This window comes from Carassius gibelio, chromosome B4 (assembly GCF_023724105.1).
Source record: "Carassius gibelio isolate Cgi1373 ecotype wild population from Czech Republic chromosome B4, carGib1.2-hapl.c, whole genome shotgun sequence".
Lineage (NCBI taxonomy): Eukaryota > Metazoa > Chordata > Actinopteri > Cypriniformes > Cyprinidae > Carassius > Carassius gibelio.
In genome coordinates, this window is record NC_068399.1 from 23278780 (window position 1) to 23295910 (window position 17131).

The following is a 17131-nucleotide window of genomic DNA, read 5'->3' on the forward strand; positions in this document are numbered from 1 at the left end:
AAGTCTCAGATTTCCGAGTTTTGTCACAACTTTTTTTATTTCATGGCAGTTGTAAGCTTGCATAGTAGTTAGCATTCTCATTCCTCTCACTGGAAGGTGTAGCAGATGCTAACAGGGCCTTTCTTCAACCTTCCCACTTTCCTCCACGTGTTTGTTTTTTTTCCCCTTACTAGAAGGATCAGACTTCCCCGGTCCAGCCCCCATAGATGGAATGTTTTCAAGGGAATGCCAAACCACAGAAAGCAGCAGAGAGGGAAAAAAAGACGGCTGAGCAATCCGCTGGATATTTCAACTCCGATGGGATACTTAGCAGCAGCCCGCAGTCTACAGAAGACTCTAAATGAACCTAAACTAAGGCTAGACAAGAAGCGGTGGGCCTTGTTTTCCTAATAACAAGGATACAGCAAGGCTGTAATCTCAAGCATGTGCAACCTCTGACCTTAACGACCCGCCAGCATTCTATGAATGTCTTTTGGGCCACAGATGTAGATCTGAGGTGCTCTGCCAATCAGCACAGACTCATTCGTCCTGTCTGAACACTTAGCTTGCCTTCAACTAACACGTTCCAGAGAACAAGCATACCACACAAAAATGCTAGAGCTACACCTCCCTTTAACACAGCACATTTCACAGCATACGAAGACAATCCAGTTTGGTTAAGAGATATGTTTCATCTGACAGACATGCCCATAAGAAAAAATCAGGACTGAAAAAGGTGGAGATGTTTCTATCCAACAACTAGCTTAAGCATTGTTTTAATAAATGTGCATGTGTCTATGCTAAATCTGGTATATAACAGCCATTTTTAATAATTGAAATAATTTCAAACAGACACAATCAAGTCCTGTTCTATATTCTACACTATGTTTTTCCTCACAATTTTAGTCATTCAGATTGACTTTACCACAAATGCACAAAGGCCGATGGTTGAATGACTGGTGTTTTTCCACCATTTGGCCAGCTTTCACCACAAAGCATGCTCTTTTCTACCTGGTGAGGTGATTCCTCATGATGGGTCCACATCATGAATAAATCATTGCGAGTGCATTAATTAATTGATTTCCATTCCCGTGTGTGCGCCCAGACTAATGAGGAAACCCAACGGCAAACGGCAAACAGCAAACAGCGCACAGAGGCAGCGGTATCATGTGACAGAGCTTAACCTGAAGTTCACAGATCGTCTCCAGCACGTCTGTACAGCAGTCACTCACTTACATCTATCTATAACTGTCAAAGCTTAAAGGAATAGATCAACCAAAAATGACAAGTGGCCATTAGAGATGTAGAGGAGTTTGTTTCTTTCCTGTAACGGATTTGGAAAAATTGTAAAGAAATTTAGCATTACATCACTTGCTCAACAATGGATCCTCTGCAGTGAATGGGTGCCGTTGGAATGATAGTCCAAACAGCTGATAAAAACATCACAAGGCATCCAAAAGAAATCCACATGGTCCATTAGGTCATGCATGCTTCTAATAAACAAATTGATCATTAAGATGTTTTTTTTTTCATTGATTCATCTCATCTGAATCAGAAGAGAAATACGCACACTTTTTACAAGCTGTCCAAAACAGTTCAAAACAAATAATATATCAGTGGATTTTGATGTAAGAGGAGAATAGGAGATGGAGGATATGTTTTTCACAAGAGGAAGCGTTATTTTGGTTTATGAACTCATAGCAAGTGATTTAATGCTAAATTTCTCCAAATCTGTTCAGCTGAAGAAACAAAATTATATACACCCTGTATGGCCTGAACCATTTCCTTTAATTCAAAGAATTTGTATCACATTTCTTCAGTCTCTTTTCCAAAACAGGGTACAATAAGGACACTGGATGGTTTGGAAAGAGAATCAGACTAAATAGTACATCAAACTCCTATTTTAAAAGAGCAAACAGGAAAGGAAAATCCTATTTTCCGTGATATGACCCCTTAAAGTCTAGACCTCTCCAATTAGCTCTGTTCTTCATGTCTGTCTGTGTCTCAGCCTCCTACTGGGCCACTGTTGCGTCCCGATCGACTAGCCTCGAAACCTTCCAGTAGCGCAGTCAGAGCCTGTAGGTCACCATCACAATACAGACCTGTCATTCAGTTCCACTGTACCAATTAGAGCTCGTCTCCTGCCTCGAGTCTGAGAATATCAGCACAGACTTTAGGCCATTCGTAATAGTCGCACATGCACTGTACATAGGTCCAGCTCATCCTCATCTTTACAAATGCTCGGTCATCAGATGATGAACTTACTGCTGCAAGTCATAGTTCCTAAATAGCCTGCGCAAACACACAACTTTCATTAAAAGAGAATTCACATTAAACGCATACTGGTGATTAAAAAGAAATTAATATCCAAAGACAATCTCTATGCCACACTGTCCAATTTCAGCATTCAAAACATCATTCAAAGTTGATATTAATGGAGTTTAGGAAAGGAAATGGGCACAGTTTGAAAGGGCTCATTGAGAACTGGGCCGGCTCTTGCGGAGGGTCCGCTTTTGCAAGGATACCATGGCAACCAAGACTTGCTGTGTCATGAAGCCCTCGAAGGGAGGCAAAGCCAGACAACTGAATGTGATTATGCAATTAACCAGATGTGAACAGGGAGGGTGTAATCGGATGGCAATAATCATTTGAAAACAGACATTTTCAATTAGAGCAAAGCAGATTAAATTGGCTGCACGTTAAAAGTTTGATTTTGCTTACCAGGTTTGTGTGTGAATTAAAATAGCAAGTCAAAACCTATAAAAAAAATATATATATAACTGTAGAACAGTAACTCTTTACTTAAGGCCTTTAATGTATAATGCATTATAAAGTGTTATTAAAGGGCATAATGCATTAACATAATTCATAAAATTTGTTGTAATACATTATATCTTGTTGTAAATAATTTAAAATGCATAATGTAACAATAAATTGGTAAGTGTTATAATTTATTAACCTGGGTCACAATTATTCATGAGATTGTACAATGCATTACAAGGTGGATTACAAGGCATAATTAATGCATTAAAACTACTTTTATTATGCATTATACATAAAGGCTTTAAGTGTTACCAACATTCAAATGTGTAGGATCAGTTTAGATCATTAAAAATAAATTGGTATTATATACCTGTATTATACAATCATATTAACATAATTACTGTAAAAAAAAAAAAATCTTTTTTTTTTTACTTGTACAATATTTATATAGAGAGAGATTATCTGAACATTGTTGAAATAAACTAAAATTGTGTGCGTGTGTCTTATTTTATACTATTATTTTTATATGCATTTATTTCAGAATCTTATTTAAAAATTAATAATAGAAAATAGAAAAATAAACACAATTTATGTATATAACTGTTCACAATATACAGTACACATTTATTTCATTCAGATATATTCAAATTAACTCCAGTAAATAAATACTACAAATCAGATGCTACAGAAAACTGTTAAAGGAAATCAGCAGAACTGCCATGAAAATAAATGCAACAATGCAAAAAAAAAAAAAAAATGTAAATGGTCCAGAAAAGAATCGTCATTTGCCTTGTTATTTTTTTTCTTTTGATTTTAGAAATCCATAACCCTTTCAAATTAGGAACAGAGATCCCATAACAATACAGCAGACTACTTCAGCTTCTTAGGTTCTGTCAGATAAATCCAAATACAGATAAACATGTAGGTACAGTATGAACACCTTGAAGGTGGGCGGGACTCCTGCTGATTGGCAGGAAGAATGGAGCTGATCACAAGGGCTTAATCTTAATGCAGCGTGTCAGAGGGGCCATCTGCACAGTCAGTGGGGTTTTGGGAAGTACAGTAGTAGTGGACAAAGCAAACCTGCTCATTTCCACTCCCTTCTACTAATCACATAAGGCTTAAAAGTCCAGATACAGCACCTTTTTTCCCCTCTCTCTCGCTCTCCCATCTTTTCACCTCAATGCCTCTCATACTCCAACTTTTTCAGTGTTTTCTCTCCGTGAACTACACCAAGAGAGGAAGAGTGGGACAGCGGAGCAGAGGAGACGAAGAGGAGGTCTGTGTAACCATATGCAAGGATTCTGTTCATTCCACAACTATCCTGCATGACCAGACTCCATATAAGGCCCGCTGCATCTGCCAAAGAGCAGCGGCTCACAGTCCCGTGGTGAGAACGGATAAAAATATGATCTGTCGTCCCTGCATTCTTTCTTCCACACTTTTACTACAGTACATCGCTCATGAGATGGCAGAGATAACACGACCCAAATATTGCAAGTCTTGCCTTAATCAGCACAGACTGCTTGGGAAATAAAACAAGAGTAAGCGAGCAAACAAAGAAAGCCCAACAGGACATTTTGGTGCTTATTATCTTGGTGGTTTTACAGACTTGAAGATATTTTATTTTCAAACTTGAGTTCTTTAAGAGACCTAAAATAAAATCCAGACAGTTCTTGAGGAGACAAACTAGATTTTAAGATGTCATGATGTCAGTGTGATATGAGTGGTTGTCAGGGCGTAGCTTTGTTCATTTTTAGCATGTCGTTATGCTGTTGCTAGGGTGTTCTTGGTTGCTAGGTGGTTGTTTACTGACCAAATTCAAAAGAGCTGAGCACTGAGCTTGTTCACAAGCAAAAACAGTGGTGGCCAACATGATTAGAAGACTAGTATTTTGACCAGCTAAAATGGTTTTAAGTCAGTTATTTCTATATTTTGCTGTAGTGTGTCAGTAGGAAATATAAATTTCCTTTTCCAAACATTCATTTTGCCATCAATTGTAATAATCCTGTGAGATTTTTGTTTGCACAGGGTGTCTGACAACAGCCGATGCTCCACACAGAGATCTTATCTCACCATCATCCAGTCCGTTTGAAATAACATGAAGAAACAGAAAAAAAACTGAAACAGACTAAATACAAAAGAACTGTGGCAACGTTTCCAAGAATGCTTCAAGAAACCTACCTGCAAAGCTACGTGAAAAACTATGCGCAAGTGCACCTAGGACAAAAGCTGCTTTAAACGCAAAGGATGGTTGATTTAATTTAGTTAACAGAAGTTAATTGATAAAGAAAATGTATTTATGACATTATATCTGACAGCATCCTCATTTTACAGCATTTTTACACAAGTGCCTAAAACTTTTAAAACTGCAGCTTTGCAGGTAGGTTTCTTGAAGCATTCTTGGAAACGTTGCCACAGTTCTTCTGGATTGAGTCTGTCTCAGTTTCTTTAAACACACACACACACACACACATATATTTGTGCTGTCAAACGATCCAAAATAAATAAATAAAAGTTTACATTATGTGTACTGTTTATTATGTATATATAAATGCACACATTTTTTATTATTTACATGTGTACACATATATATCATATAATAATATAAATATATAAAAGTATATTTAAAGGTGCAGAAACTTCAGAATTGTAATTTAATTAAAAACCATTGGGTCTAAATGTATTTATATATTCAGTTGAAGGCATTGGACCAAGAAATGTTCGTCCAATCAAAACAGTCATTCAGAGTGTTTGTATTGACTTTCATACCTGCCATTAGGGCTGTGCAAAATATTTAATGCGATTGTCATGTGATATTGCATAGCTTTTCAGTGAACAATAGCTCGGTGTAGTAAATACCTGCATCTGAAAGCAGGTGATGGGAGATTTACTACTAATCACAGAACCAGTTTTGCTGAAGAGATGCACATGGTAATCGCATGCAATTTTTTGCACAGCCCTACCTGTCGATGTGTATTTGCATATCTCTGCATATCCGGTTCGTGCAGACAGGATACGTCACATACGCTATGCAGATAATGCAAGAATGGCAAACATCAAAAATATATAGACCATATTGATCACCCACTAAACAGAATACAGGGACGAATCCACCTCAAAGTAAATGGTGTTTACAGTCCAGCTCCATTATGATTCTAAAGTGTAAACACAGCATATTGTATGACACAGTCATTCTGCTGTGAGTAATGAGCTGATTATCTATTACATAATGAGTAAATACAGCCTTACATCCGTTATCATGCCAAGCAGGGCAACAGGCAGTAATGTGCAAGAAAACCATGTGAGATATTTTCATGGTTCTTAGTCATTCAGCTCAACATGTGATGTTTATTTCCATCTGAGAGAGAGTGTGGAGCTTAATGACCCCTAACTCCACCCATGACCATCTGCTACCCTTCTAGGTTACACTTACTTAAATGACACAGCAAACAAACCCCTACATTATCTGTTCTCATCTCATCTGACTATGTGAATCAAACATTTGGGATTAGGAACAAACAGTCTGACTGGAACGGTGAATTTTAGTGTGGGTGGAACTTGGCTGTGAAAAGTGACACTACTTGATAAGGAGATTGTGGGATTGCGGTGCAAATCTTTGGACCTTTTAAAAAAACGACTACAGTAAGCACACCAGGAGCTGTGTCTGCCATCTGTTCCCGCTTCCTCAGAGAACAGAGATGCATGCTTACAGAAATAAGAAAAAACACATGGATGGACACCAGATTGGCTCGGTTGCTCTGTCTGAAAGGATGCACTAGTAAACATACTTGCTAGTGTGGGGAATGTCACGGCAGATGTTCACAATTCACGGGAAGAAAATGACTTTTAAGGAAGTAAATAACATTCATTTGAATCCAAATAAACCAATCATGTTCACATTTATGCACATCACAAATAAAAAATTTTTTTTTATTTATTACAGAAAAAGTTACTTTCACAGTATACTGTAGGAAATTGACATGCATGATACTGTATAATCTGTACTTTTTTATTATAAGTAGATAATGCATAAATTTATAATCTCATATTTAATTGTCCATTGTGCACTCTTTAATTGCTTCGTTGATGCTTTCAGGAAAAAATACTGTAAAATACTGTGAAACATTGCAATTTAGAATATCTTTTTATATTTCTATTCATTTTTAATTAATAAATATTACATCCATTTTGGCTATATAAATCACATATTAAAGTGTGCATGCTCATTTCCCCAATTTAAATAAACAACTATATTTTACAAACAGACAAAATATATTATTTACGATCCTAAAACAATTTAAACTATTATTAATAATTATTGCTTATCATATCAGCCAGAATTGCGAGCAAAAGCATGCTAACAAATCCAATGAAATATCACGTGGGCTGAATGAATGGAGAGAGATCCGAGCAGAGGAGTTGAATGAATGAGAGTTGGCTGACTAAAGAGGTTTGTTGTGTCACACCTCATAATTGAACAGTTCTCAAAGGAGTATTCAAGCCTCATACCACTCATTTCTTCTTCTTTATCCCTCCTTTGAATGCCTCTCTCTCCTAAAAATTTGACTAGGTCATTTAACTGATCAAGGGTCTTTTGAATATCAATCTAGTTTATCTAGACAAAACCAATCATGACAGAAACAAACTTCATCAGTCAAATACTCACTGTATGAAGCGGACCAAGTGGGGTGTCATATGGTTAAACCCACTCGTCCTTAACCAAAAACATAACCCCAGCCTTCATCAAACAGGTGGCGTGAATGAAAGTCAAAGGCAATGACGACAAGCCCCTCATTAGCCTCACGGTTCAGCCAAGGCAGAAGCAACACAGGGCCAGAGTCATGTGCAATAAGACCATACGAGTGTTAAAGGTCTCTGACATCCAGCTGAGTTCAAAGTTAACTCTACAGACACAGCGACGTACAGAAGCTCTTTCCTTTAGTTGGCAATTCTTTGCCAGATGTCAATAGTGAGAACTCAGGCTATGCCAGACTTACGTAGAGTAGACTAAATACATAAAAACATCTTCCTGTTCAAAAGAGGTGGTGGTATAACGATAATAGTTCATGTCTATGACATTTGCTGTAGTCTGCTACATGCTGTAGACTGCAGGCCCTAAAAATACATGGGAAAATGCTAAATTACAGCTTACACCATAGCTAAAATCCAGAATGAGGGAAGGAGTATAAAACGGGAAATGTGAGGATGGATGTGTGCTAAACTACAGCATGCAGAGGAGAAATGGTGGTTTTAAAAAATTCCATTAGTCTACAATAAAAGTCATAATGAAAGGAAATGTGCAGGAATCTGCAACCAAGTCATATAGATTTTGCTGAACAGTTGTCCATTTTATGCAAAAACATAAAAGATCCACTTGTCTAGTGTTTTTATCATAACACCTGCCAGAGTGAATTAAACAAACCGCTGTGATTCAGCTTCATTCAAGATGTTTGTAGGCTCTCGGCAAGCCATTTCTGAAAACAACACTAAAAGACAAAGAGAGCCTTGTACCAATGTTCTTCAGTAATCAGATCTAATCGGCAAGTAATAGTAAAAAATAAAAAATAAAAAAAAAATTCTCAGTGCCAGGTGCAGCATTTCATATTACAGCATTTTTAGCAGATGAAGCCCTTTGGCTACTGAACACTGCACTAAAAAGACCAGAATATTCCAGCTTCCAGAAGAGAAGAGAAACCATATTCAGAAACTGACCAACATCTGACTAAGAAACAAAAAGAGAGCTATTCTATAATTTTAAAAAGGCAATATTTAGGCATGCATAACATGTTGGTTTTTAAATTTTTTCATGTTTTCAGTATTCAGTATTAATTTTTGCTCACCAAGGCTGCATTTATTTGATCAAAAATACAGTGAAAACAGTTATATTGTGAAATATTCCAATTTAAAAATACAATTTTTTTTTTATTTTCAGTTTAGATTGTAATGCATAATAATAATAATAATAATTCTACTGATGCAAAACAGAATTTTCTGCATGTCTTCAGTGTCACATCATGCTTCAGAAATCATTGTTATATGCTGATTTGCTGCTCATGAAACATTTCTTATATTATCAATGTTGTAAACAAGTGCTGCTTAATATTTTTGTGGAAATCAATATTCCAGGATTATTTTATGAATACAAAGTTCAAAAGATAAGCATTCACTTGCAAACCAATTACAAATGTACATTTCTACATTTAAATGTAATATATAATGTATATTTAGTAGTTTATGCTTATTTCCACTAGGGCTGGGTGATAGTGCCAAAATTTCATATCCCGATATAGCTCATTTTATATCCCGATAACGATATAGCAGTTTTTCTGTTAATTCAGTTTATGAATAGTCTATATAAAACTGCAATGTGGAAATGCAGTTTGAAATGATATACAAAACAAATAAAGGTAGTATGGACTAAATATTTATTTTATTTAGAACCTTTTTTTCAAGCAAGACTGTTGGTCATGTTAACACCTGTCATTAAAATATTTCAACCCGCTATTATCGACCGTGTAGATATGCTTGGCAACAGCAGAAGTGATCTCCTTCCATCTGCGGGAGCTATGGCTATATGGTCTGCCACGGGTAAAAGCCTGTGGAGCCGTTCACATATTTCGTATTTTGCGCGCTCAAGTTCGCTATTTCCAATGTAGGCGCGCGGTATGCGCAGTCATAATGGAAGCGCGGTGCGACGCGCCCGTTTTTTCCAGGCGCGTGCGTCCGCACCGCATCGAGTTAAAAACATTTAAACTTTTTCATCCGTTTTAGGCGTCCATGCAACAGAAGTCGCCCCTCTTAGGTACAAGCTCCTCGGTTTGGGTTGGCTGGTCATCTTGTTGAGAATTACCCTGGTCTAAACCGCGTCTACTACCGTCTTCGTCCATGTTTGTTTATGTATTGCAGCGTGCATGGGCATGCCGTTGTGTGAGGTGCATCTTGACGTAAAATTCTGCCGTAAACGCCTTATCGTAGCGTAGAATTGTAATATCAATGCATCCCAAACAATATGTGTTTTTTTTTTTTTTAAACAAGGTGAAAGCATCAAAGTCTTCAAAAACGAGGCTACAATTTTTCCTGCCGAATATTCTGATTCATTCGGAGATGAATATCAGAGTATTACAGAATATAACAGAAGTTAAATGCATTGTAAATTGGACTTTTTTTTTTAAATCTCTCACCTGGTTCTCATCCTGGACGACTCTGTACTGCTCTTTCCACACAGATATCTTTGACGCCTCGTCCTTGCGCAGGGCACGCTCCTTTTTCAGCTCGGGGCTCCAGAAGGTCTTAATGGAGCTCATGGAGGAGCTGAGTTTGCTCTCTTTCACATCCACCTCCTTCCGCAGGAGTTCGTTCTCCCTGAGCACCTCTTTGAGCTGGGTCTGCAGGTCCATGATGGTGTTGTCCCGTGCCTGGCGCAGCGAATGAGGCACAGTGGATGCCAGGGTGGAAGGCATATGGTGGTCTCCAAAAGCAATAGCATCTGCGGGAACAGAGCCGGGAGCCCCGGTGGAGATGTTTGGGCTGGATCCCATGACGGTGGTGCGCACACCATAAGGCACCCGTCCTCCCGAGCGGCCCAGTGTCATGGTGCTCTTCGGCAGGTCTGGGCCGGATGTCACCACCTCGTTGTCGCTCAGGTACATGGGGCCGGATGTGGCATAGGCAGCATTGAGAGACTGGATGTTCTCCATGGAAAGGGTTTTCCCACCTGGACCTCCCGCTCCGGCTCCGCTGCCCCCTGTGCTGTTGGTGCGGCGGTGGCCCAGGCGGGGCGAGCGAGGGAGACGGGGCGAGCGGCCGGGACTCTGATTGCTCCCGCCGCTGTGGTTGCCCTCCACTTTGCCTACGGATCGGGCACTACCATACATGGTGGTTTTGACCGGAGAAGAGCAAGAGTGAAGAGAAAAGGACAATATGGACTGATAAGATGATTTTTGTAAATGGGTCTGTTTTCTACTTTCGGCTTATTTTAAGCATTCCAAGATGCAGATGATTCATTTTCATGTTGTTGAAGAGTGGCTGGCTTTATCCGTTTAATCTGGTCATGCTATATTCCTGCAACAGAGAGAAAGAGAGAGAGAGATGTAGAGTTAAAACCATTTCTGTCGCATTTTCATTGAGATAGCAAAGCTTTCCCTGACACCTGACTAATGCCTTGCGCTCTTCTCAGAGAGAAAATAATAGGCTAATGAACAGGTCTGGCACACTGTACGCTTTAACCTCCTTCACTGGGCTCTATGTAGGTCACTCACATGCCACACTGTATTTACTTTAGCTCTGTGGCTCCTGTCCAATACCTATACTGCACTCTCAGCTCTACTTCTGCCTCTCTTCATCTTCTCCACACAGTCCTTTCCTCTGCCTTTCACCATCAGTGGCAACTTTCTTTAACATTTGACAGGTTTCCTTCAAATATGTGGTAGCTGAGCTACTGATATTATGGAGGCTTATTTTATGAGTACAAATGACACAACAGTCTGCATTCTGAATCTCTGAGGGTAATCAAGTGCTAAGAGGCATGAACACTACCATTCAAAGTGAGATTTTTTGTTTTGAAGGAAATTAATACTTTATTTAGCATTAGAAAGGCTGCTTTAAGTAGAACCAAGGTGAGAGTAAAGACATTTGGTAATGGTTTACTTAAAGCCTGTTTGAATAATGCACTGCATTAATTATGCCCTGTAATGCATTGTACAATCTCATGAATAATTATGAACACAGTAATTATAACACTTATCAATTAATTGTTACACTATTAATTTTAAATTTGGTTATCATTATTTTTTGACTTAATTTTCATTAAACACTGATCGTGTAACCTGAAAAAAACAGCTTGCTTGATTCAAGTCTCATGAGGTTTTCACAGAGACTGTGGCTCCTCATTACAGGCAGATTACTTCAGTATAACACCTGGGTGTATGTGTAACACCTGCAGTTGAACCATGGCAGACATTATGTGATTCATTAACACAGACGGAAAAAATACTAATACAAATATATTAATGCCTCTGCTATTGCTGTGTTAATCAATACAAAGTAATTGAAGGGCGGTGAAACCAAATCTCTAATCACACGAGCACAGTTATGTGCTAGTTCAGAGAGAAGGACTGTTTATTTAAGTCCAGCCACGAGCGGCAGCTGCCTTTTGTCTTGTGTTTATCCCTGATCAAATATTTCATTGTCTCTTGTAAAACACATCTTTGTTTTCTAGCAGCACTGGGTCACATGGGTCTCATGCGTGATCTCTTCTATAAATGCTATTTTATCACTAAATACAACTCTTTTTAAAGCAAAGGGAAGTTCAATTCATCAGTTTTTTTAGAAACCCTTTATATTTGCCACAAATGCAGCTTAAGGGTAATTTATTGAGAGGAGGCTAGCACTGGACACTGGAGCTGTGTTTTGGTCCATCCCAAAAGCCAGGAAAAAGCTCAGGGAGGCCGTGATCGTGCCCAACGTACCCACACTCTCTCACTAGGAAAGAATATAACATCAGAGCCACAGTGTGTCTCAATGGACTAAATCTACATGAAAATGACCCCAACGTGAAGTATGTTAACTGCAGACTCCCTTCAGACTGATACTTTGGACTATCAAACACATACACAAATATGTTATACAGAACATTTGGCTCCCAAACTCTGGAATAGCCTTCCTGATAATGTTCAGGTTTCCGACACTCTCTCTGTTTAAATCTAGATTAAAGACACATCTATTTAGTCAAGCATTCAAATAATGCATCTCATAATCTTGTTCTGCAGTAATAACTGATCAAACCAACGCACATTAATATTCTTTAGCTCGGGTTAAACTATTTAATTTGACCTGGTTGGAACAGCAGCTATGCTAATTATGTCTCTATGTCTCTGCATTAACTGACAGTCACAGTGATAAGCTACTACTAAATATGGTAGAAACTGAATTTTCTGTAAAGTTGCTTTGCAACGATTTATATCATGAAAAGCACTATACAAATAAACTTGAACGGAACTGAATTGAAAGAACATGATACAAAGAAAGAGTAAAGAATCAAAACAGTCCAGTCTCATGGAGGAACAGTTTGCAGAAGCTGTGATAGACTCAAGTAGAGAACGGATGAGATGCAGAGGGGGCAGCGAGACCGCAGATCTCCTTTCTCTGCTGCTGATGAACGGAAGCCAAATCTTTAAAGCAGGGGGCATGTCTAACCCGTCACATTCCCTGAAGCTGAGACAACATGTTTTAAATGCCTGCACTTATCGCACTTATGTAATAGCCTTTTTATACCTTAATCGTCCTAGTCTATAAAATGTAGCTATCACATTTATATATTATGATTCATAAATATATATATTCTGATTTATGCATTTATATTTCTACAAATATATTTTCAATGCATATATTTACATTTTATATATTCATCTTTTATACTATTCCTGTTTGGCACTTCATTCAGTCAAACGTTAACATTCACCTTGCAGAATATGCAAAATGCTAATTAGCCTATTTTAGCAAAATAAGAGGGATCATAAAGATATTTACATATAGTCCACAAGAGAAATAATAGTTGAATTTATAAAAATGACCCCGTTCAAACGTTTACATCCCCTTGGTTCTTAATACTGTCTTGTTACCTGAATGATCCACAGTTGTGTTGTTGTTGTTTTTTTGTGATAGTTGTTCATGAGTCCCTTGTTTGTCCTGAATGGTTAAACTGCCTGCTGTAGTTCAGCTGATTTTGAGATCCATCTTTTCACACCAAGGACAACTGAGGGACTCATATACAACTATTACAGAACAGCTCTCTGATGCTCCAGAAAAAAATACCATGCATTAATAGCCAGGGGTTGAAAACTTTTTTGCATTTTGAAGATCAGGGTAAATTGAAATTTTGACTCCTGAGTAACATTTTGGTAAGAATCTTCTAAGCTTCTAAGGGGCAGTACTAAAAGCAAAAAAAAAATATATATATATATATATATGCAAAATAAGAATCTTCATACTGATTTTCCCCCAGCTCTTAATGCATGGTATTTCTGAATTATCAGTAAGCATTTGAACCCTCTGTAATAGTTGCGAATGAGTTACTCAATTGTCCTCAGTTTGAAAAGATGGATCTCAAAATCATACAGTATGCAAAACAATATGCAAATCTACAACTGCTGATTTGCCATTTTAACTGCTCAAATCAGCAGAGCAGCAAGTGTACCATGACAAAAAATATATATATATATTCACTGCAATGAGATCAAGACAGAACAGGCTTCAGCTAAACAGGGCAGATCCAAGGAGATCAGGACATCTAGAGAGAGTCATTCAGAAATAATGGGAATGTATCACATGTCTAAGAGGAGGGGCAGAGTTGAAACTGGGGTTGGCAGTCACTTAGGGACCAACAGCAAGCTATGAAATTTGTACACACACTTTCATTCTGAAATGTTTTAAAGTTGCAGCCCAAAAAAAGCATACTTAAGCTTAAGTTAAATAAAGGAAACTAAGCATATAACCACACTGTTAATTATAGGGTGAACTGTTCCTTTAAGAACTATGGCAGTCCTGGCCATCTGGTTCGCCCTGGGGCAGGTGGATTACACCTGGACAGTGGACACAGCAAGAAATGGTACCCTCCCTCCATTTCTTTATCTCTCAATCCCTCCTTCCAGCCATATCTCCTTCTATTACAGCGATCTGCTCTGCTCTCTTCGACAGGGATTTTCACAATGTAAGTCTGCCTCATGGAACAGTAAGTTTCCATTACATTTGGCCTAAATCCTCATTCCTCACACACAAAAACAGGCCAAAACCAATGTCTACTATTCAATCGCGCAAAGAACGGGAAACTATAGAAGTACTGTAGTAACTTATTTTTAATATATCTAGAAAAAGTATTTTATTTACAAATAAGAATAAATAAAACCTACTCCAAATGCTAAAAATGAATGTTCAAGCCTCTGGAAAGGCTGTGCTTTCAAAGTGAGAGAGATGTAAGAGAGGAAACTAATGCGAAGAGAGGACAGTAAAAACAGCAGAAAGACTGACTCAAACTTGACAAGAAATGCCATTACGCTATTCTTACTCATAAATGAGCTCATAATCCAAAAAACAATCTTGTTATTTAAATATATTATTCTGAATTTTCTTAAAAGTGTGGTCAGATTTAAGCATTTTGGTTAAACAGACTCAATTTTAAAGCAAAAATGTAATAAAAGTCAGTTTAAAAAAAATAAATAAAAAATAAGGGTTTTCACTAAAAACAAACATAGAATCATACATTTTCCTTTAAATACAATCTTTGGTATATAGCTCTCATGCATCATATATATATGTATGTATTAGAGCTGCACAATTACAACAAAAATCATAATTGATGATTATTCCATTGAAATTTTTATTATTAAGGTCATCACAATTTACATTGAATATTTATACAATTGTTAGATGCAACTGCATGATATATGTTTATATGAAAATAAACAAGCTGAAAACACTAACTGAAACACTTTTAGTGCTTTTAGTATTAAGCCTTAAATGTCAACTATACATCGATCGGATTGGTTTCTTCTTTAAATTATATAAAAAATGTGCCATATTGTTATCGCAATTAGAAATTCGATTAATTGAGCAGCACATACATTCTCTCTCTCTCTCTCCTCTATTTCTCTCTCTCTCCACACACACACACACACAGAAGAAAGAATTACTTAGAATTTTCACTTAAAAATTGCTAGTAAATTTCACAAATTAAAATGAAATGGCAAGTAAAACATTTAATTTTATAAAGTAAAAAGGCAGTAGTATTTTATTTTGCAAAACTTACTCCAATAAGTTTTGAAAAAAATTGAAATAAATAAAACTGTAACATTCATTACAAAATGTTTATTTAAATTAAATTTATAACAAACCAATTAAAATGTACATTAAACTCACTGTGAATGTGATATTCCATATTTGTGATGTTTCTTTTCATTTTATATAGCATTTATCCTAATCATTTATTCATTCAGCAGATGCTTTTATCCAAAGCGACTTACTAATGAGGACAATAGAAACAATGACAAATTATAATAAATCATAACAACTATATTGTGAATATTCGCTATATGTATGACCCAGTTCTATAAAGAGGATAATAACACCACTAGAGGAATGTGTTTTATTTTGCTCATGACTCACGACATACAGCTAAACTGAGTCAAACCTTTTAAAGTAATGGTTGGAGTGCTGAGTCAGAATACATGATCAAACGTTCCAAGCCCACACCCTAAATTACAGTCAGCAACTCGCATTTCACACTGCAAAGCTGTCTAGTGCCTACAACAATCAATACAGTCTACATTTAAAGTATCTGCTTGATGTTACCGTATTTTTTTTGGCTAAGTCCTGTTTCTCAAACATCTAACCCTATGAATCGTTCTGCCTCCCTCTCGCCTCGGTTACAGCATCACTGGGACGGCGTGTGCCTGCCTCTGCTTCTGTATTTATAGGCGGGAACAGAGGTCAGCTTTGAGCTCACTTAAAACGCTCTGCCTGATGCCTGACGGTCTGTCACTTCACATCACTGAACATCTAGACGGCAGCACTGATTCATCAGCATTCAAACAACTACAACCACAGCGCATTTCATTCAATCCACATCCACATCCACTTAAACCTGCTCTTCTGCCTTCAAAATCCAGGTAACTGAGAACACGAATCGGATATCTGACAGATATGCGACCTGAGAGCCTTGTTTCTAATATGGGAAAGGATGAGATGACGGGTGACATAACTCAATAGGAAGTCAAAGAAAGCATGTTAAATCTCCGCAAAACCTACGTGTTTTCATTGTTTCTGAATGTCAGCTCAGATATTTATATCTAGAGACTCAATGGTAGTTGATGGTCAATATAGCAGATATTTAAGCATACATAATAAAATTGAATGAAAAATCAGATGTCAAATAAACACACTGAAAAGAACAATTATATTAACTATACTGCCAAATTTGGCTCAGATATTTCCAGATCTGGCAGCATTGCAGTGTTTGTACATAGTATAAAAATAAAACTAAATTTCATGATTACTGTAATGAAATAAAGAAACTACTAGCATTTTACTAGCAGTTTCTGAGTGAAAAAGGTTTAAAGTAAATCCTATCACTTAACAAATGCACATATTTTAACAATATATTTTAACAATATCAGTTTAAACTTAACTTATTTTGATGAATTAATTAAATGTAAAACATAAGTTTCCAAGACTTACTAATCATTTACCTTTTTATAGTGAGTATAGAGTATGTTTGGTCTACTAATTGCATTGAAAACAAATAGCCAGTTTTTTACACAGTATTTACTCAAAGTTCAGTTCAGAAAAAAAAAAGCTATTGTTTCTTATCTGTCGACAAGAGTGTCCGTAGAGT

General features: G+C 37.2%; 1 protein-coding gene across 8 annotated transcripts in view; it reads right to left on the reverse strand.

Annotated features, from left to right (window-relative positions):
- The window catches only part of LOC127956808 (ELKS/Rab6-interacting/CAST family member 1), a 191761-nt gene that overhangs the window by 170181 nt on the left and 4449 nt on the right, over positions 1-17131 (reverse strand). For all 8 annotated transcript variants that reach the window (XM_052555019.1, XM_052555018.1, XM_052555023.1 and 5 more), the window contains exon 2: positions 9927-10806. In XM_052555019.1, the coding sequence (XP_052410979.1) occupies positions 9927-10619 (693 nt within the window). In that variant the 5' untranslated portion in view covers positions 10620-10806. The remainder of the gene's footprint in view (positions 1-9926; positions 10807-17131) is intronic.